Source organism: Aquarana catesbeiana, linkage group LG06 (genome assembly GCF_042186555.1).
Source record: "Aquarana catesbeiana isolate 2022-GZ linkage group LG06, ASM4218655v1, whole genome shotgun sequence".
NCBI lineage: Eukaryota > Metazoa > Chordata > Amphibia > Anura > Ranidae > Aquarana > Aquarana catesbeiana.
In genome coordinates this window covers 104,458,404-104,481,721 of record NC_133329.1, presented here as the reverse complement: position 1 = coordinate 104,481,721, position 23,318 = coordinate 104,458,404, and the positions used below count along the sequence as shown (strand labels likewise).

Genomic DNA, 23,318 nt, shown 5'->3' with positions numbered 1-23,318 from the left:
TGGTACAAGTGAGGACAAAAAAAGTGGGGGTGAGGATATAGTAGGATCACCTGGTAGGGATAAGGATATAGTGGGCTCGTCTGGTAGAGGTAAAGATATAATGGGATAAACTAGTAAGAATAAGGCTGTAGTGGGACCATTTAGTACGAGTGAGGACAAAGAAGGTAGGGGTTAGGATATAGTAAGATCATCTGGTAGGGGTAAGGATTTGATTGGGCTTGCCTGGTAGGGGCAAAGATATAGTGGGCTCACCTAGTAGGGGTAAGCATATAGTGGGGTCACCTGGTAGGGGTAAGGGTATAGTCGGCTCATCTGGTAGGAGTAAGGATATAGTGGGATTACCTGGTAGGGCTGAGGGTATAGTGGGCACACCTAGTAGAGGTAAGAATATAGTGGGCACACCTGGTAAGGGTGAGGGCATAGTAAGCTCACCTGGTAGGGGTAAGGATACATTGGGAACACCTAGTAGGGGCGAGGGTATTGTGGGATTATCTGGTAGGGGTGAGGGTATAGTGGAATCACCTGGTAGTGGTGAAGGTATAGTGGGAACTCCTGGTAGAGGTAAGGATATAGTGGGCACACCTAGTAGGGGTAAGGTTATAGTGGACACACTTGGTAGGAGTGAGGGCATAGTAGGCTCACCTGGTAGGGGTAAGGATATGGTGGGATCATCTGGTAGGGGTGAGGGTATAGTGGGATCATCTGGTAGGGGTAAGGATAGAGTGGGATCACCTGGTAGGGGTGAGGGCATAGTAGGCTCACCGGTAGTGGTAAGGCTATAGTGGCATCATCTAGTAGGGATGAGGATTTAGAGAGATCATCAGTTAGAAGTAAGGAAATAGTGGGATCATCTGTTAGGGGTAAGGATATAGTGGGCTCACCTGGTAGGGGTGAGGGTATAGTGAGATCACTGTGAGGGTTAGGATAAAGGTGAAGCATTTGTGGGGGTGAGGATATAGATAAAAGGGAATCACCTGGTGGGGGTGAGGAGCAGATGGGAGTAATAACAGTTGTTCCATCATCACGTATCATCAGCTCATGGTGCACAGTGCGTTTCCTGGGGCTCCCTCCACTCCGATCTCGTTTCTCTCTTGCTGCCCGCAGCTTAGATATACTGAGCTTCAGATCCAGGGGCTCATCCAGTGAGTGCATGGTCACCAGCTACACCCAGAGCACCCCCAGCTGTCCTTGGAGAGAAGAAGAGAATTAGAAACAGCCTAGACAGCTTTACTCACATCAAACATATGCAGAGCATTGCATCATTAACCTTTTCCTTTCCACAGATATACAAAGCATCTCCCTGCAGTATCAAGTGCAGTCAGTCCAACAGGGAAGCAAGGGTTAAAGATCCTTGTGTGGATCTGTCAGGGAAAGGGTGCTACCAAATGCCACGTGTGGTTTCCTGATGGATAAGGGATGGGGGGTCTAGGATCCCCCCCTCTTTTTTTAAATGTTAGATGCCCCCCCTCTCCTAAGGGAATCTGGAAAAGGGAGGGTCACCCAGTTAGTGCCATGTGGGGATAAAGGCGTGCCCCCCCCTTGCGCCACCCCCATCCTGGGCATAGAGCCAGCCACGGCCAGACACTGAGGAATGTTAGAAGGCCTGGGAGCACTGTAGAGTGGAGAAAGAAAAACGGGAGGGTGGAGAGACACTGGAGGGGAGGGTGAGAGAGGACACAGAACGGAATGGGGGAAGGACACTGAACTGGAGGGGGAGACATACAAAGACGACTGAGAGGAGAAACAGTGGAAGGAGAGGAAAGGAGGGAAGAGAAAGGAGAGAAAGAGATGGCAATCCATGCAGAAGCTAATTAGGTGGCAGGTTGCCGGAGGCTGGGGTAAGCACATGAAAGTGCATAGGAAGTGCTTAGAGTGGAAAATAACATAATACCATCGTAAAACAACACACTACACCAAACAGAGTTAAAAAAAAAAAAAACATAACCATCTGTATTAGGAATAGCATTGCCTTTTTGAAACAAAAGGTAATCACATATCAGCACTTAGTACAGAAACCAAAAATGAGAATAGAGATATTAATTTAATGGCAGAAATCCAGGACACGGTTTTAAAATTAGTAGCTGTTGAAATCACCAAACATAACCAGTTTTCACCTCTTTTCCAGACAGATGCACAACAATACAGGCCAGAATGTGGCCCCCTCCAATACATCATGGCACACCTTACATACAGCGGAATAGAGGAGGATCTTGCTGCACCCTGGGATCAGATTGTCCTAACCTGGTTATGACCTGATCAGCAATACTGTGCTAAGGAGGAAGAATGGTCACTTAACAAATTCTGATTACTGCATCTATTTGTAAGTGGTTGTGGGGGGTAGGGTGGGGGTTGTTTGTCATGTCCTCCATATCTCTCGCCTCGTTGGACACCAAGCAGAGGTCACATGAGAGGCCTACCCATTGTGGGTTCTTCTGGCTACACTAGACACCTTGAACAGGGTCCTTCTTGCTACACACGGGGTACTTTTACTTCATGCCATTTTCATCAATGCCCTGGGACAAGGTTGAGGCTGCCGTGGAGTGATACTCAACCTTAAGGCAGGCCTCTACTCTCAGAGATGAACATACACTGTGTACACTTGCACGGTAACTGTTCTCCAGTCAAATCTCGGGTCCCTGTGACAATGTACATCTTGCATTTAGGAGGGATACGGTGAGTCTTGTCCCCATCCACCTGTTTAGTGTTTTCCACTACCATTCCCCAGTAGTGGAGTCGGCCCCCTCTTACGCGCACCCTGCGTGGGCTCCACACATGCACTTGATTTAACTCTTGAACTTCCGTACCTCTGTACAAGATGGAGACCACTGCAGCGTAAATCTGCTCCCGCTGCTCTGGGAGACAGATCACTGGCAGAAGAAGTGCCAACAACATCTCCCTTGCTGTTCCACCTATAACAGGTACACGCTATTGACAGGCTGCTGTAAAACATCCGTTACCCTAGGTAACAACTTGTGTCTTTACACTGCTCCACTCCACACTGTTGTTTTCATACCCCAATGTCTTTAAGACCCACTCAGTAAACTCTGTTGTGTCGCCGGTCACTTGCATTACACCCCTTTTAGTAACATCAGACCAGGCAAGAACAACATTTCAAATGCTTTACTGGCATTCCTCCAGGGCCCCAGATGATGTCCTATGGGCTGAAATGCGCATTGGGCGGAACCTACGCACACAACACTGCCACGTTTCTTTGGAGTTGGAACCTTTGCTGTACAGCTTGAAAGTGTTAATTTTGTTTGCGCTTAACCTTTTTTTAATATGTGTTTACATTAAAGAGTTTAGCCGATTTACACTATGTGGCTTTCCTTGATTTCATTCCATGTGGATATTCGATTATACATATGGTCACCATTGTCCTTACTAATCTTGGAGAGAAAGCCAGCCTGACTTATTGGAACCAATGGGTGTGAACTGAATGCTCCCGGTGAAAGTATTTATAACAGGCGAATCAGACTCTATTGTGGGGTTCTGGTAAGAGTGTATTTCCTACAATGGTGATGGCTCACATGGTGACTACGTTAATGGAGCAGCACGATCTCTGCACAATATCAGTGATGTTTTCTTCAAGAGATACATTGGATTTGGACTATTTCTTAAACTCTATTTACCTTTGCCAGGTTCCATTTTGATATGGAATTTTGTTTTTAGCAACTTATTTTCACTATGTTAGCGCGGCAACATATATGATACATATGTTTATTTAGTTTATCCTACTATTGGTTGTCAGCAGCTGTGTTTATCATCACTAGTTACACCAGTGTTTGTTGTATTCCTCCAGGGCTAGTGTCTTCGGGGGAAACCAAAGGTTCTGATGACTTTACATTCCAATGGTGATAAGCAACATCCTTCTGCTCCTCGTGGGTGTCATCGCTGTCTCTCTCCCTTACAGGAATCGGTCTTACCTCTCAACTAGGCCTTTGTCAGGAACATGCTTTTGGAGGTAACTTAAACCCGAACCGACCCTAGCTTTCTTTCTCAGGGGATCCCTGGACCACTGTCTCATATTTATGTCACAGGATTAGTGGGCCAGACCCAGAGAAGAACCTGCCAAAAAGACCAAAGAACCGGGAAAGGAATTAAATCCTACCGTCCCGCATCTAACTGGCTATTTTAACCTGCTTACATATTGATGGCATTCAAAGGCATGAACACACCTATCTGTAATACAACTACAATAGGAGTATGATATGGAACCATTTAATATTCAAAAGAGCCAAGTGGTGTTATTCTCTTAAAGTGTAACTAAACCTTAAGATAAAAACAGTATGATAACTGTATGTAACTCTTTTCAGCGGTCTCATTCTTTCAGTCTTCTTTGCGGCAGATTACATTTTTTTTTATCTGTTTTTTTCTTCCAGTTTTTCAACTTCCAGTCATAGGATGACAACACTCTCTGAGTGGCTCCCTAAGCAGCATTGCTGCCCTAGGATGCATGTGCTCTGTGGACTCCAAGCTGATTTCCCGACACACAGCGCACCAACACTTACATCTTGGAGTCCACATGGAATGCAAGGATTCCTGGGGTACCTACTCTATCAAAGCGGGATATGCATGATGACTTTCCAAGCAAAAAAGGTAGGTACTGAGAAGACCACATCAGCTGGGGACAGTCTGTAATTGGGCAGGGAAAGTCTAGGTTAAGGTTTAATAAGCCTAACTGTACAATTGCATTTTTTACCAGATATGTGCAGTAATACCAGATATGTGCTGGCGACCCGCTCCCGCTGTAATTTGACACAGCAGGAGCCAATCAGCGGGTCTGGCATCCACGATGGCTGCCTGGAGTTACTGATCGTTCACAGGAGAGGCAGAACGGCGGTCTGCCTATGTAAACAAGGCAGACCGCCATTCTGTGAGGGAGGAAGATGGAGATCTTGTGTTTCTGCTAAGCAGAAACACAGATCTCTGTCTTCTTCCAGTCATAGCATTCTCCCCACAGTTAGAAAGCATTTCCTAGGAGCACACCTTCCCCTTTGATCACCTCTGATGTTAACCACTTCACTGCCAGTGTCATTAGTACAGTTACAGTGCATATTATTTAGCACTGATCACTGTATTAGTGTCACTGGTCCCCAAAAAGTGTCAAAAGTGTCAGTTAGGTGTCCAATTTGTCCACTGCAATGTCGCAGTCCCACTAAAAATCGTTAATCTCTGCCATCGCTAGTAAAAATAAATAAATAAAAATTCCATAAAAATATCCCCTAGTTTGTAGACATGATAACTTTTGCACAAACCAATCAATATATGCTTATTGGGATTTTTTTACCAAAAATATGTAGCAGAATATATATTGGCCTAAACCGATAAACTGATGAAAAAAATGGATTTTTTTAAAATTTTTTATTGGATATGTTTTATAGCATAAAGTAAAAAATATTACTTTTTTTTTAAATTTACAATATTTTTTTGGTTATAGCGCTAAAAAATAAAAGAGGTTATCAGAGGTGATCAAATACCACCAAAAGAAAGCTCTATTTGTGGGGAAAAAAGGGTCATCAATTTTATATGCATACAGCGCCGCACGACCGCACAATTGTCAGTTAAAGTAATGCAGTGCCATATCGCAAAAATGGCCTGGTTATGAAGGAGGGTAAACCTTCCGGGGCTGAAGTAGTTAATAAACCTGTAGTACCCTTAAGACAACAGGCAATCGGATGTGAGGGAAAGGAGATGATGCCTTATGCTCTACAGAATGTAGACAGTTAGTAAATTAGGGAGAGGGGCATTCATACTTCTGCCCCCTGACCACATGGACACAAAGGAAGATGCAATGCTTTGGTTACCCCTCAGATTCTGACTGCCACTGCACAGTCATTCCATTATACTTTTCCCTTCAAACTCTCTTTTATTGCCAGAATGATGCGGTTACATGCACTTATAAGCGTTTAGACACATTGGGGGTTATTTACGAAAAGGCAAATCCACTTTGCACTGCAAGTGGAAGTGCAGTCGCTGTAGATCTGAAGGGAAGATCTGAAATGAGGGGAAATCTTGCTGATTTTATCATCCAATCATGTGCATGCTAAAATGCTGTTTTTTATTTGCCTTGCATGTCCCCCTTGGATCTACAGAGACTGCACTTCCAAGTGCACTTTCAGTGCAATTTCAAGTGCAGTGCACTTGTAGTGCAAAGTGGATTTGATTTTAGTAAATAGTTGCCATTGAGTATCTAATCTGCCCCTGGATACACAGATTTCTATTTTTTATAAATGCAATTAAACTAAAAGTTGAAAGTCATTGGTTCTCTGCTCGTTGAAGACCAAGAACTGAGTGATCAGCGGCACCTCGGCAGTGGACAGCTGCAGCTGGGATAGGTGCTGCAGCCATCTAGGTGAGTATGCATGTTTGTTTTTTTGCTTCCCGAACCTCAATTTTAAATGTATTCCTCTATAGCTACATATAAATTCATATTATATGCACTAAATACCTTTGCAAACCCAGATATTACTTTATGAGTGTAGTGATGACATCATCAGCCCATCAGAGAAAGCTTTGTATTCATTGGTATACATTGCTTCTTCTGATTGGCTGACCGCCGATCAGATAGACTCTACTGTGTTCTGGGTATGAGACAGGAAGTCTCGGCTCAAACCCAGAACACAGTGTGGTATGCTATATGTAGCCGCAGCTACATGCAGTTTATACCGCACATCCAGCAGCCTCACATGTTAGTGAGGAACATAGTAAAGTGTAGCAAAACTGGAGTTCAACTTTAATTACAGGAAGCTCCTGCACAGAGGTAATGTTTCACACTGGATCTCTGCATGGATCTGGAAGAAATACACAAAGCACACCAAAAATCATGAAACAATATACATGCTTCTTGTATTTAGATAAGTGGTTTTCAACCACCAGTCCATGGCCCATTGCCAGGCTGCAGCCTCCCTCCTGGACCTCAAGCCATCTGCAGATCCTCTCAACCTCTCACAGTGCCCTTAGGCCTATTGAGAGTCCTGAGCCCCCACAGTGCTGCCCAAACTCCCACAGTGCTTCCCAAACCTGCAACAGTGTCCCCCAGTGCACCCATTGCCCCTGTAGTTCCTTCCAGTCCTCCCACAAAGCCCCTGCAAAGTCCCCAGCCTCCTAAACATACCCCCAGTCCCCTCCAGGAAAACATACCCCACAGTTGCTCCACACTCCCTCTAGAACCCTCATCCCTTACAGGGCCACCAAGTCTGCTGCCGAGTCCCCTTATCTCATGTACAATCCTCACCCCCAGCAATAATACCCAACCCTATCCAAAGCCTTCCAGAATTTCCATATATATTTTGTATTCCCATACTTTTATTGTGTATACATTTATTTTGTGTGTTTCTTTTGGGGCATGGAATTTGCCGGGCCCTGGCCTCAATAAGGTTGAAAACCCCTGATTTTGACAATATTGGCTTACCTTGCAATTCATCTTTTAAGGGGTTGTAAAGGTAAAAGTTTTTTCACTTTAATGCATAGAATGAAAAACATCCGACAATACCGCCCCCCCCAGCCCCCCCGTTCTACTTACCTGACCCCTCGAAAGTCCCGCGCTCGCCCCCCAACATCCTCTTCACCGCTCAGCCTGGCCGTTGATTGGTTACAGTGGATGGATTGAAAGCAGCGCAGCCATTGGCTCGCACTGCTGTCAATCACATCCAATGATGCGGCACGCCTGGGGGCGGGGCCGAGTGATACAGTGAGCGGCTATGGCCACTGGCTGTATCACGGGAGCGCGCCCGCAAGCACTCAACACCATGTGAGGGAGCTTGCATGAAGGTGTTGAGTCCTTGCGGGGGGGAGCCAAGACAGCCGCCGAGGGACCCCAGAAGACCAGGTTCGGGGCCACTCTATGCAAAGCGAGCTGCAAAGTGGAGGTAAGTATAACATGTTTGTTATTACAAAAAAAAAATTATCTTTAGTGATCCTTTAATTATTAATCTAAATGAATTGATTATTCCTTTTATTATCAGTATAAACATCTGAATGTAGGTTGCTGTATAAAGTATAAAGAAGCACCTGCTAAGATTTTGAAGTAGCACCCTTTGGCTTTTTTTTTTTAACTCTGCTAGTCAGAATAGGATTGTATATACAGTGGGGACGGAAAGTAATCAGTCCGTCTTAAATTTTCCACTCTCATTTGCTCTGACATGCACTGTGAGCTGTAAGGTCTTATATAGACAGGTGTGTGGCTTTCCTAATCAAGTCCAATCAGTATAATCAAACACAGCTGGACTCAAATGAAGGTGTAGAACCATCTCAAGGATGATCAGAAGAAATGGACAGCACCTTAGTTAAATATATGAGCGTCACAGCAAAGGGTCTGAATACTTAGGACCATGTGATATTTCAGTTTTTCTTTTTTAATAAATCTGCAAAAATGTCAAAAATTCTGTGTTTTTCTGTCAATATGGGGTGCTGTGTGTACATTAATGAGGAAAAAAATGAACTTAAATGATTTTAGCAAATGGCTGCAATATAACAAAGAGTGAAAAATTTAAGGGGGTCTGAATACTTTCCTCCCCACTGTAAAGGATTGTAAAAAGAAAATGTTGCCTTTTATTGCTTGAACATGAACTAGATGTCTTTTTTCAACCAGACCAACTACGTAACCATGTACGATTACATTGTAGCTCACAAAAGACAGCATAAACAGTGTCAGTTGGCTCAGAACAATGTCAATGTACATGTACATATATAGATGCCGTAATGCACCCTGGGGCCACTGGCAGACAAAGAGTGACAGTGTGTATCCAGCTGTGACACAGGAGGAGTGGGCATAAGTGGTGCCAGAAATGACAAGGTAGAACTGGCAGGGGAGCAGGGAACACAGGGGCACAGAACGGCCAGGTGCACCGACATCCGTAGTTAGCAAACATGCATCCCAAATGTGGACGATGGGTGTTTATTTTGAACTCCAGTTATCCTGGACAAATGCATCCAAAAATATGGGTCAAGAACAGAGCACTCAAGTTGAAAGGATAGAGATTGCAGGGTGCCCATCTTAATGCTTGCTTCTCACATCCTGATATGAACACATAAAGGTTTTTATACCTTCCATTATATCTAGCCTAAAGCTGGCCTAATTCTGAAGTCTGTGAAATGCACTGCAGCCAGAATCCACATAGCTCCCCATATGTGGGGTGGTTGGCTATGCTTTCCAAAACCTTCGCTATGAAAATTCCCCTCTTTCTGCTTGTCTCCAATCAGATCTCAATCCATTCAATCCAATCTCAAATCAGAATCCAGCTTCAACATTAGGTTTGTGATGAACATCTAAAGCTGGCCATAGATGGATCGAAATTTGGATGGTTCAGCAGGAACCAACCTAATTTAGATCCATGTGTGGTTACCCCTGCTTAGCAGAAGTCATTCTAATGGGGTTGTTGGAAAAATTTTCTTGACCAGCAGCCACAGCCAATGATCAGTGTATTCTGACAGTGGAGAGTCCCTGCTTTCAGACTACAATGTCTAAGCGAGGAGGATTCCTCTATTCTCGTTGATTGTGTGGATGGGGAATCTATTCGTTTTTTCGGCTGAACGAAAAAATAGATCTATCTATGGAAAGCCCTAGTAAGCCTGTCTCAAACTTTATAACATGGAGGAACCCTTGAAATAACATTCTAGTCTGAGGGAACTCTTGCTGATAATTGCTATATCTGCAGCTCAAGTTAAGTTATTGTGAAGGCAAGTGGTAAGAATACTTCTTACAAGTGTTGTCCTTGGAAAGAATAAACCTATTCCCTCACAGATAGCTAAAAAGATAATTTTTGTCAGTGGTTGCTCATTGATAACGGAACCCCTAACAACCTCTGAAGGAACCCTAGGGTTCCACAGAACGCTGGTTGAGAAAGGTTGATCTAAGAACTGATTCTTTATGTATGTGAGAGACTAGAAGGGTTGTAGAGTGGGTGTGTTCAGGAACACTTCTCCAGCATTGCAAGCAGAAGTAAGGTTGACTGAGGCTTTACAGCAATGTCAAAATTAAAGACTGAATCACAGAGCATAGGATTTCCCTGTAGGCATTTCAATGCCTAACTTCTAATATTGACTGGAGTGTACCTTTAACAGCTCTGTGTGAAATTCTAATTCTAACATGCAAATTATCTGTTCTCCCGGGGCAGACATTTGGATCACTCCCACCATTACAGAGGTGGAGTACAGTTACAGAACCATTACAGCAATGGAGTGGCCATTTTTTTCCTCAGAGTTCTTGTTTTTCTGAACTCATACCATGGTCATGTTATATGGTGTTTATGGGTGAAAAGTGTGTTTAGCCTAGTTTTTCTTTTATTACCTGTATCAGGTAATCAGGCCCAAATTGACTCTGCAAAGATTCTGCTAGAATCGTGACCAGCCATTTCGAGAATTCCACAGCTCCAGTGAGACCAAGAACCAAAAGACAGCATTAGCCAAGTATATAAACATTGGCATTGGGTAATATGCACAACAAGGTACTGCCTTCTTTAAGAATTCAGCAGTGCCAACCAAGTAACAGAAGCAGTATTACCAAAATACATTTTTTAATCTCTTGCAACCTACTGTATGTTACACATATATATGGCAACTAGGGTTGCCACCTCATCCCTTTAAACCCGAACACATGTGAATTACACAGGTTCTATGGCTGATTAAGGTGGTAATTAAACTCATGCCTTATCTGCATTAAATTAGCCGTAGAACCTGTGTAATTCATTTGTGTTTGGGTTTAAAGGGATGAGATGGCAACCAAGAGAGTGGGCTTTAATGCCAACAGGCCACACATATGCATCTCCCAGGGGGGCCCAAGGTTTCTATGCTGAGATTTTGCTAGCTGTGTGCTCCCAGCACAGTAACCACAAACTATCAAAGACAGCTCCTGGGCTCTAGTAATGATTGGGAGTCAGTGAGACAGGTTCCTGCTAAAGATCTGCTATAGACCACTGCTGTTACAGCCCCTTTACAAATTAAAGTGGAGTTTCAAGATTTTATTTATTATTTTAGTCCTTCTCCTGTATTGAATAAAAATGCACTGAAGTTGTACTTACCCTCCTCCAGCTCTATCCCCAGCTTCCTTCTCTGTCTAGCGCTACTGATCTTCTTCGGACAGAACCACAATCACATCAATCTGCTCATTTCCCATGTCCAGCCTGTTGGTTACACACTCCCATTGGGTGCATCATCACACAGGCTGGGCTCACAGTACTGAGAGACACTCACACGTCATAATGTGGGAATGGCTGGAAGAATGCCCACCACCACCAAGAATGAAGAGGAAGCTCCAGCATATCACCAGACAACTAGAAGACTGCAGTAAAAAGGTTGTCTTTTTTAAATTAAATAAAACATATTTGGGGTAAGTGGCGGAGTATTAAAAAATAGCTGGGGTTCTGCTTTATTGCTCCTATGCCCACTACTTACTGCTGGTTTCTAAGGGTTGCAGTTTGGGTCACCTTGTTATGCTTGGCCAAACTTTCCTCTAAGTGCCTGTTGTCCTGAGGCATTTGCCAGTGATTTTAATTTTTTTTGTATTGACCACGTCTCATTTGGTCCTGCGTGACCCGATACCTTCAAGTCACACAGGACAGTGACTCAGAATAGGTGCATATGACCTCTAGTATTTCAGTTGTCATCACTGCCCATATAACTTCATTTTAGCCAAAACATTTTCTAAGTTTTGAATGGACTGGGGAAAGTTTAGACCCTTTGTGGGGGATCCAAAAAGCAGTTAAGACACTTTTCTGGTGAAATGACCCCCTTAAAATGGACTGCACCTAATTCAGAAAAGCCTTATGACAGTTTTGGTAGAAGATTTGACATGTGCCCCTATATTCAGGTAGTTCTTATGTCTGCCACTCTAATAATCTGTTGCTATGCTTGCGATAGATTCAAAAAGCATTGAGGCCAGGTTGCACATAAGCAAATTGGCGGTAAATAGGAACAAACCTGAGTTGGCATACAGAGAGATGTAAGTGCTCAAAGTGGGGCATTTTGTGCTGGGAAGTTTTCATGAATGTGACAGCTTTCCACACAGGACTAGTGGTTGCTAAGACGTCAGCAGCCTCTGGCTTCCTAGTGACCATTTATTCATACCTGACCCTATTCACTCACGGATGCTTGCTCATGTCATTACTCAAATATAGCAATGACTCTATTTGGGTAACAAAAGGAATCTCCTGGTTGGCAACTGAATGGTGCCGCAGGTATATCATTGTTTGCTATGATGCTGTTGGCTGCGCAGCTGATGACTTCTCAGCAACCAATGATGCTGTACTACTGGGGATGAACATTCACTGAGGACACATCAACCTCAGTGCCGGCCCTCACCATGCCTCCAATAAATTCATGTATCTGTCTCTGACAAGTACATGCATTTGTTGCAGGCACCGACATTTATCGTTCAGAGGCACAACAGAATTCTAAAGATTGTTGTAGACGCTATTTAATGTTGAGGAAACTTTTCCCCACTTTCTGTGCTGCTGACCCGTGTCCTACCCTGACACACATGGGGGAGGTTATTAAATCTGGAGCATGCAAAATTTGGTGCAGCTCTACACAGAAGCCAATCATCTTTCAGGTTTTATTGTCAAAGCCTAATTGAACAAGCTGAAGTTAGAAGCTGATTGGCTACCATGCACAGCTACTTCAGATTCGGAGTGCTCCAGATTTAGGTAATCTCCCCCATGGTGTCTTCAGGACAGGAAGTGAGGAGAGATCTCCCCAGTTCGGACACAGACAGCAATAAACACCTCAGAAATATTCTAACCCTTCTCCACCCAATCCAAAAAAGTTTTGGCTTTATTGCTGAACAGAATAAAGAAGCTTCTTATGACATACAACATAATGTTTCAAAGACAGAATCATTGATGATCTTTTGAAATATAGCACAGCTCTATATTTACATGACAAAAAAAAAATAGCTTGGCCCTGTGTACACAGGGGAGCTCAGAATCTAATCTGGCAGCCACTGAACAGTGCCTGATTCCAAAGGCTGGTAAAGCCAAATCATGGCTCAGTATAGTCAGTTGGTCAGCACATGTCCCCACTTGCTGTACAATGCACCGTCTCAGAGATTACAGCATCTCACAAAGCTGGAGTTAATTTGGATCATCCCGCCAAAATTTCAGAGGAATGCAGGGCCGATGTCACAAGGGCTCATACGTCTACATACAGACGTTGTGTGTACACACCCAAACATTGCCCACATAAGCATCAATTTTACAACATTTTTCTAAGGTTTAAAAAGGATGTCTCTGGAAGCATTTTCTTTCTACGGCGCCCCACATACCTAATTTTGTCTTTTTTTTTGTACTAGCAAAATTATGATTACAGCTAAATTCCTTAGATTCATTATGTTCTAAATAGACAAAAAAGATTAAAAAAGAAAATGTTTACTTAACCACACAATATACACGCCCATCATAAACAGTCAAAAAAGGCCCAAGCTGTAGAATTATTTATAATTGCACATAAAAAAACATTGGAAGTTCTTATTGTTATATAATTAGGGACCAAAACTTGGGCCTCACCCCTTAAGAAGGGCAACCTCGATAGACATCATCTCCCACCATCATCTTCTTCCTCCACCTTCCCTTCCTTCCCCGTTTTTCACAATGCCCTTTTCCTGTTCTGTTCCATCCCTTTTTTCTCTATTTTCCCTATTCTTTCTTAATTCTTCTTTCTTTACCCTCAGCTTATAACTCTTTATGGCTGACCACTGGTCGTCCAGTTTCTAAACCACCTGTTGTTCCTCCCCCAGCAACCGTCATAGTGGAATCTAAATTTGTGTTATCCTCAAACCATTTTGCAAAACCCTTCAAAATTTAGTGCACCATTTGCCGTGAACAGACATGTCATGCTGTAAACTCAGTTACTGTATTCTGCTGATCTTTCCCATATCTGTAACCCATTGGTGCTCCTGCTTCAGATATACAGTACCTTGCAGATGTCTGAATCTCTCTTATACCTGTATCTTTTCTATATTACAAGAAAAAAAAAAAACAATTTAGTGCACAAAACTGACATTTTTAGATCTGGTTGGAAACAACTGAATTTCCATGGCTGAAAGATGGGTGGGTATTATTATTGGGATGAAAATCAAGCAAGAAAAAAACATATTTCGGCTGTGAAGAAGTTAAATGTTCTCCCACAAAAAAGAAAGAACACATTTTCTACTGGTTACAGACCAAATCCTAGCGAGTTTGAACATGCCTGCTACATCCATTCAAGAATGTCCCCCCTCCTTTTCCCAGATGCAGTGCAACCACGGCAGACCTGGACCAGCTATGCAGAGACCTGTAGACAAATCTCTGGTGATACCTGTATGTGCCTATGCATGTCACCCTATGTATACACATTTGAGGATCCCTCACATTTTCCCCTGAAATTTCACTGCAAATCAGCTGAGTTTTTTTATACAGTAACACATGGCCCTAAATCGACTCTTGGCTACCATAATATTATCCATAGGCTATAGCATTTACAACAATTTGTATCCAACTGGACCACACACCATAATTTATTTTAATAAAAAAAACAACATGGAGGCGTGGCTGCGGCATTAAGTGGACGCGCTTGTGCTGACTTCCATCCGACCCACTCTTAATTATCGCTCATGCAGCAGCTCACAGAAGGACACAGTCCGCCAGAAGGGATGCTGTTGAAGCGGAGACAATCCCCGCAGCCCTGGCGGACTCCTCGGCTCCAGCTCCCTGGAGGCGTATTTCATCAGCGGTGGCTGGCCACATGAGTCCCGATCGAAGATGGCGTCGGGTGAGTGCTCCTCAGCCGTACGTGCGGCATCTCCGATCCCCTCACCGCGGCTGCCTTCCACTTCATCTCCTCCCCCTTCTTCATCGGGCTCCCCTGGCAGCTTAATCAGCAGTCTGGATCTGGGCAGGACCCGGGAAGGCAGCAGCTTGGCTGCACGTGGGACCCCATACATGTTTTAGCAGGGCCACCCTCGCCACATCCATCCGCCCCCCCCCCCACCTCTGCTGGGAGCATGGACACAAGAGAGGCCCTCGGGGACAGTGACTTGTGGTCCAATATTCTTACCCTCCCTGATTTGGAGTGCTTTGTGGCCCAGATGGAGAAGGCCCTCAGACAGGACATGAGGCCCTGCAAGCAGATACAGCCCACATTGGGCGTAGAGTGGAGGCATCGGTGGAAGACATCACCCCTACCATGCAAGCTCTGCAGACACACTGCAAAGTACAAGACCACAGACACTGACTTTGCTTGATCAACTGGATGATGTGGAAAATCAGGGGCCTGCTGGAGGCTACAGCACCTAGGGACATAGTCCTTACTTTCCAGGGAGTGTTTAAACAGATCTTGGGCAGGGAGGCACCCGATTACATTGAAATCGATCGTGCCCATAGGGCCCTCAAACCCCCCTCAGATGACCCGGACAAACCCAGAGACATCATTTGTAAGCTGCACAAATATTCCCTGAAGGAACGTATCATGTACCATGTTAGGGGGTCCGCCACGTGGAATTTGATGGAGCTAAGCTGTCCCTATTTTTGGATCTTTCCAGACGCACACTGATGCAGCGCAGAGCCCTTAAACCCTTGCTGGAAGTCCTGCAGGAGGCCCACCTGATTTATCATTGGGGATTTCCATTCAGCCTCTCTGTCACTAAAGATGGTCATCAGGTTACTTTAGAGAACAAATCAGATCTGCCCCATTTTCTCTCCCGCCTTGGCCCACCTTTGGTGGACATTCCGGACTGGCGCACTTCCTCAGAGGTTCCGGTTCCAGCTAGCCCACCACCTAGTTGGACTAAGTGGCGGTGGACCGACTGGCAGACAGCAGGGGGGGTGGGGTTGGGGGAGTTTGAGTTGCCACCGAGGGGGGAGGGGGGGTACGCTTGTTTACCACCTCCCCCAAACAAAAAACCACCAGCCGTCACTGCTATAGACCGATCTTGTTGGTAAACACTGGCATTAGGATTTTGGCGAAGATATTAGCGAATTGGCTAAAGCCCATTTTACCGTTGGTAATTCACTCAGACCAAACAGGCTTCATAGCTGGGAGGGAGGCTAGGGACAACTCCATCTAAGCTATACAGCTAATCCATTTGGCAAATTTACAACAGACCAGTTCACCCTACCTTCTACTGTCCACTGATGCTGAGAAGGCTTTTGACAGGGTGGATTGGACATATCTTCAGGCAGTGCTGTCTAGATTGGGCCTTGGCCAAAACATGCTTAGGTGGATAGGCTCCTTATACAGTTCTCCGGAGGCTCGGGTCAAGGTGAATGGAACTCTCTCTGGCACTTTTACGATACGGAATAGGACGAGAAGGGGTGCCCCCTGTCCCCGTTTTTTTTTTGCTCTTACCCTGGAACCGCTGTTAAATATGATCTGGCTAAGCCCTAACATTAAGGGGTTTTGGGTGGGGACGATAGAACATAAGCTGTCAGCGTATGCTGACGATGTACTATTTTATTTAGTTGACCCGCCAATCTCCCTTCCCAATTTCATGGCTGAGCTACAGAGATTCCATTCCCTTTCCAACTTTAAAATCAACTATAGCAAGTCAGAGATTCTCCCTCTTGCTATTCTCCCAGATATGCCCTCCCAACTACAAGCCTTCTTTTCTTTCACATGGTGTAGTTCCTCTTTGAAATATTTGGGTATATTTATCCCAGCCATATTTACACAGTCATACACCTGCAACTATGAACCTTTCCTTTCCACATTTAAAGCTGACCTACTACGATGGAATCGTACCACTTTTTCATGGATGGGCTGAGTCAGTATCCTGAAGATGAATGTACTGCCAAGAGTCCTCTTTTATCTACAGATGGTGCCTATATCACTACCCAGATCTTTTTTCTCGGCCTTCAGCAGTCTGTTCTTGAACTTTATCTGGCATGGCCGGAGCCCCCTTCTAGCCCTACACACTCTGCAGCGTCCTAAGGGTGTTCCATCCATGCGGAGTTATTATGAGGCGATTGCTTTACAACGGATATTAGAAAGGCACTATTAGACATCGCACTACTACCAAATCCTGGGTCCCCCTTTAGAAATTTTTAGCTGGACTTAACCTGTCTCATGCTCCGTAGCTCCCCTGGGACTGCCGAGGTTTTTCAGACTTCATGTCTCCTGTCTCTGTCCATGTGCTGCGTGTGTGGGGCACCTTAAATGCTCAGGGGCTACTGTCGCCACCTATGTCCCCACTTGCACCCCTGATTAATTTTAGGGGAACACCTCTCCTACCTCTGCACATGGGCAAGGGATGGAGAGGCACGGTGTGGAAGGATCATACATGAGCAGGACCTAGTCTCATTGGACTGGCTCCATTCCCAGTTTGGCTGATTTCCAATGGATGAGTGGTGCTACAGACAGTTGCATCATTTTGTTCATAGTTTACCTCATACCATTAGGCGCCCATCTTTCCTGACTCAGTTTCAGAAGCTGTGCATGTCTGCAGACCCAGTCGCCCACTCTATCTCAGTGCTCTATGAGATGTTGCATTCTGTTGAATCTCGGAGTAGGCCAGTAAATATGCAGGAATGGGAGAGAGACCTGCGGCATACGTTTACAGAGACTCAATTGGATCACTTATACAACCTTAACCACAAGAGTTCTGTGGACACAAAGATGCAGAAAAATAGCTTTACCCTACTGACCAAGTGGTACAGAGTTCCGGCCACTTTGGCCAGAATTGGCGGTCTCAGAATTCTGTTGAAGGGACTGCGGGCTTTGAGGTACCTACTTACACATATGGTGGGAGTGCCCCAGGCTTAGACATTTTTGGCAAGATATCAGAGCCTAGATAAAGGTTATACTGGATATTGATATGACTGACTCCCCATTGGAGTTTCTACTTCACGTGCCATCTATTCCTCTTAGCCACTACTGTAAATCGGTTCTGCCCCACCTTTTAAATGTTGCCAGGCGCCTAATTTCTGTACATTGGAAGTCAACACATATTCCTGGACAACTTGATTGGATTTGTCTGGTTAATAATATCATGGCGGTGGAGGAATGAGTGGCAAAGTGCAAGGACAGATACGAAAAGTTTTATAGTGTCTGGGCCACCTGGATATATTACACCTCTAGTGCTGTACAGGTGCCATAGTTTATTACCTCTAGATTCTGTCTGCCTCGGTCTTTGGTGCCGGGGACCCGTAAGGTAATAATTTAATATAACGTTATTGAGGCTGAGACCTGCATGCTACAGACCCCAGAATATTTGTGCTAATACTACTTAAGGTTTCAGATATAGTGCTGAGTGTTTTTGTTCTATTGAGCGTTTGGGTTTTAAGTATTTTAGTATTCATAGGGTCTATGGCCCTCCAATTCCCCCTTCCTCTTTTCCCTATCTCCTCTCTTTGCCCTTTCTCCCAGTTTCTATACTCTCACTTACCTTTTTCTCATTCCAGGTCACAATAGGTTCACAGTTTACAGTAATGTATATGGGTGCATAGCCCTAGCTTGGTACACTGGTTTATAAGCACAACCCCCTATGTTGTTTAGGTATAAAAAAGGTGGAGTCATATGATGTTTGCAACTGTATGTACCAAAGAACTTTCGGACACTAATGTCGCAAGTTTAATTGCTTTTTTGTATGTTTTTGTTTTTTTTCTTTTTTGGTTTGATTACTTACTTACTGTATGTCATCCCTTTCTTTTTGAAAATGAAAATAAAGATTATACTAAAATAAATAAATAAATAAAAACAACACTATTTTTTTTTTTTTCAGGGGGGACAAGACACTCAGGACCACCTAGCAAAAAAGGCCTGGCAGACCCTGCTCCTCTTGATCAGCTGAAGCTTGCCAATGAGTATTAGACGGGGGGTGGGTTGGCTCTCCTGAAGACAAACCACCTCAAGGCATGGCAGGAAGGAACCTGATGGCCTCACATTCTCCCTCTAAACTTTAGGGAAGGCCTGAAGACCCATACCTTTTATTCTTGAATAAAAGATGACACAAAAATAAGCGCAGAGACCTACAAAGTAAGACAAAAATAAAATAAAAGTGCCAATGTGCAATCCAGAGTTTAGGCCATGCGGCCTGGTAACAAAAATTGTCCCAGTCTCGGCCTAAAGACCTTGTTCAGAAAAAAAGCACTTAGTGTCATGGCCAAGTGTAGTTTCACACAGGGGAGCCCCTATAGTGCTACTGGGAGTGGCGTCCCAGGGGGTGCTTGACACCATGGGCCCTCTGCATTCCCAGCCCTCAGCCTCAGCCAGCACAGTTCAAATCAGGAGGCATTGGGTCCCTCAGAATCCTCCACATTAGGGTAGTATTGCCGACCCTAACCTCACCCAGTGGGCACCTTATTTGCATTCCTTCCCACAAGGAATATCCCTCAGACCCCCATCATACCAGCAGTGATGCTACAGAGCAGGGTTTTTTTTAACTAGGGTTGCTAGGGGTTCCTTGAGCAATGAGCAATTTCTGCCTCTCAGATAAGTTCCCACTGACACCATTGATCTTTTTAGCTATCTGTAAGGGGGTAATTCTTCCCAATGACCACAAGTGTAAGGAGCATTCTTCCCACTGACCATCACAATAATGTATCATGACTTGTGAATAGAGTATTTTTAAGCAGGGTTTCCCAGAAAGTTATTTCAAGAGTTTCTCTGTGTTGAAAAAATTGAGAAAGGCTGCTATAGAGCCAGCCATCCCAGCCAGAAGGCCAGAACGACAACAGAGCACCCCTACTGGACACTGATAAGAAAGGATACTAAACTTGATCTTAGATACAAAAAACACAGTCACTTCCAGCGCTAATAGGTCTTCCAAGGTGTGGAATAACAGATGTCAGATAAAATGGTGGTGTGAAAGGTATATATGGTATCCAAAACTGGGTGGATGCTGCCTTCCTCAGATGGGGTAATCCGAAAGGAACTACAAGAAAAACAGAAATGGAAGGCATGCACACCTAGTGCATTACCAAAGATAATTTATTAATACAAATGTTTTATATAAAAGTGGGTACTCGCGAAAAGCAACTGACAAAAGGCCATAAAAACAATGTATGTACATGCACAGAACACAGGGTACAGCTAACGTGTTTCGGGGGCGCACCCCCTTCTTCAGAGCTTTAGTTTTGGATACAGTTTAGATGGATTAGAATGCTTGTCCAGCCTGTCCGTGTCCCCGTTAGGGAAATTCACCCTTTCTATTTGTCCTGTTTACCATTATCATTGAAAGTGAAAGTAAAGAAAATCCCAAATTTTAGGTTGTCCCCAGAAAAGAAATAGAGGGGAAATCTTCCAACGGGGACACTAGTTCTGGTGACCTGGGGGGTCCTTTGCGGGGATTTACTCACACTTCCTGTATGGGACAGGAAGTGATGGGAAATCTCTGAAATGGGACACAGATGGCAAAAAATTCTGACAGGGGTTAGGCTTCATGTACACTTGGCCATAATGTATGCGGGAAAACGCGGGAAAATCTTGCTGCAAAAAAACGCTAAAAGCTCCTAAACTCAAGTTTAGGAGCAGCTAGTGTACATTAAGCCTTATAACTATCCCTTACTCTATCCAAAATGTAAAAAAAAAAAATAGTTTTGTCTATAGTTCTACTTGAAGGAAAGGCTGGAGGTCAGCTTTAGAATGTATAATTAGCCGCTGGCCTAGAGTTTTGCAAACGTGGGTAATTCGGACTAAGCAAATGAAGTCAGCTGCCTAAGCAGAGGTCACCTTTGGTAAAAACCACACTGCAAATCTTAAATGCAAAGATATAAAATATACAGTGCCTTGAAAAAGTATTCATACCCCTTTAAATTTTCCACATTTTGTCATGTTACAACCAAAAACGTAAATGTATTTTATTGGGATTTTATGTGATAAACCAATACAAAGTGACACATAATTGTGAAGTGGAAGGAAAATGATAAATGGTTTTCCAAATTGTTTACAAATAAATATCTGAAAAGTGTGACATGCATTTGTATTCAGTCCCCTTTACTTTAATACCCCTAACTAAAATCTAGAAGCAAACACATATGTAAGTTGTGAGGTATCACCGTGAATGTTAGAGTGAGAGCTGTAAAAATGTTTAAAGTGTCGCCTATGGAGATTTTTAAGTATCGTAGTTTGTCGGCATTCTACGAGCATGCACAATTTTAAAACATGACAAGTTATGCCGCGTACACACGGTTGGACTTTTCGACAACAAAGGTCCAACGGTCTTTCCGACGGACTTTTGACTGAGTTACGACGGACTTTCGACTGACTTTCTAACGACCGGACTTGCCTACAACCAATCACACCAAAGTCCGACAGATTCGTACGTGATGACGTACAACCGGACTAAAATAAGGAAGTTGATAGCCAGTAGCCAATAGCTGCCCTAGCGTCGGTGTTTGTCCGTCCGACTAGTAGACAGACGAGCGGATTTTTCGACTGGACTTAGTCCGTCAGAAAAATTTGAAGCATGTTCCAAATCTAAAGTCCGTCAGATTTTCGACCGAAAAAGTCCGCTGCAGGTCCGATGAAGCCCACACGCGGTCGAATTGTCCGCCGGACTCGGTCTGTTGGACCAGTCTGGTCGAAAAGTCCACTCGTGTGTACGCGGCATTAGGTATCTATTTACTCAGCGTAACATCAGATTTTATATTGTACCAAAAAATGTGGTTATATATTGTGTTTTTTTGCATTAAAATTCATCAAAGTAAATTTTTTCCAAAGAAAAACTGCGTTTGAAAAAACGCTGCGCAAATATCATGTGACATAAAAAATTGCAACGATCGCCATTTTACTCTCTAGGGTCTCTGCTAAAATATATATATATAATGTTTGGCGTCAAAGTAATTTTGTAGCAAAAAATACAGATTTTTACTTGTAAACAAAAAGTGCCAGAAAAGGCCGGGTCTTCAAATGGTTATAGCACCCAGCTGCATAGTCCCACTCCTAGCCTTTCAATAGGGGATCACCTGGGCTTTCTCACTCCTCCGAGATTTACAGATTACCTTAGTCCCCTGGACTCGCCTTCTCTCCTCAGCTCTCCCAGTCATCCAGATTCACTTAACTGTCCTGACTCTCTCAGTCCTATGGGTAAGGAATCTCTCCTCCAACATGGAGTGCAGTCTCCTGAGTAGAGCACCTCTCGTAATGGGAGTACGCCTGTCTATTGTATGGAGCACACACCTGTCTCCTGAAGGCAGCCCTGAGCTATGGCCAGACAGCACTTATAAAAAGTGTTCACACCTCCACACCCCCACAGCCTGCAAGTCTCCAGTAAGACCTGGACACAGTATTGGAGGCTTCATCCCACCCAAAGACTCTTTGAAGCCTCCAGACTCTGGACCCTGTACTAGAAAACTGAAAACATAGTCTTCTCCGCTCAGACCCAATACCCTGGAGCCCCACACTCTGCATTAGTGCAAACCCTGTGTCAGTTTTCCCTATGCTTACACAGTGGCAGGGCCTAACACTGTCACAATGTATAGAGTTGCGCCTGTTACTGCCAGCAGAGAATATATAGCAATATTTTACGTGATAGGCTCATTTGAAGCTGTGTGCATGGAACCTAAAAATTATATAGTGATGGGCAGCACAGTGGTGTAGTGGTTAGCAGAACTTTCACCTAGCAGCAACAAGGGTCGCTGGTTTGAATCACGACCACAACACCATCTGCTGCCTGGAATTTGCATGTTCTCCCTGTGGCTGCGTGGATTTCCTCCCACACTCTAAAGACATGCTGGTAGGTTAATCAGATCCTGTCTAAATTGGCCCTTGTATATGTATGAATGTGAGTTAGGGACCTTAGGTTGTAAGCTCCTTGAGGGTAGGGACTGATGTGAATGTACAATGTATATGTAAAGTGCTGCGTAAATTTATGGCGCTATATAAGTACCTGAAATAAATAAATAAAAATATAAAATATAGTTGGATCATAAAATTTACACTGGATAAACGCAAAGGACTAAATAATGTAATATGAGTTTCTGTTGTTTTGAGGAGGTAGGGAATTCTGTAGAAAATGTACGGCATTGATAAAATGTCTTGGTGAAGAAAAACCATAAGAAACCATGAAAGCTGCAGAATATCACTGGGGCATTGAGGTCATGGGGGAACCTAATAAGGTTTACTCCAAAACAACTGCTTCATTGCATACAAATTGAAAGTGTTTAGGTTTGACCTCATATTATATGGTTTTGGTAAATCTAAAGGAAAATTGTACAAGAAAATTGTATAATGTATGGCCAGCCTTAGTCTGTGTCCACTCTAGGAAGATTCACTTTCCCTAACCTGCAGATCAATGTCACTGTGAATGAAAGTGAGAAGAAAAATCCTACTTTTTTAAATTGCCACCACAACAGGAATAGCCGGAAAATCTTCCAATGGGGACATTTGATCCTTCTCTTTTCCTGCTAAAT

The 23,318-nt window shown here is 43.9% G+C and overlaps 1 protein-coding gene and 1 long non-coding RNA gene across 5 annotated transcripts in view; one reads left to right on the top strand and one right to left on the bottom strand.

Moving 5' to 3' along the window:
- GLIS2 (GLIS family zinc finger 2) overlaps positions 1–23,318 on the bottom strand; it is a 95,953-nt gene that overhangs the window by 37,081 nt on the left and 35,554 nt on the right. For 2 of the 4 annotated variants that reach the window (XM_073636585.1, XM_073636583.1), the window contains exon 2: positions 975–1,187. In XM_073636585.1, coding sequence (XP_073492686.1) covers positions 975–1,152 — 178 coding nt within the window. In that variant the 5' untranslated portion in view covers positions 1,153–1,187. Of the gene's footprint in view, positions 1–974; positions 1,188–1,267; positions 1,575–23,318 lie in introns of those variants that run through there. The other 2 variants (XM_073636586.1, XM_073636584.1) reach the window with 2 other exon arrangements.
- On the top strand, positions 890–22,324 carry LOC141148817 (uncharacterized). Its single transcript, XR_012245253.1, has 4 exons — positions 890–1,838; positions 3,800–3,961; positions 4,380–4,596; positions 18,689–22,324. It is a non-coding gene; the product is annotated as an uncharacterized lncRNA (long non-coding RNA).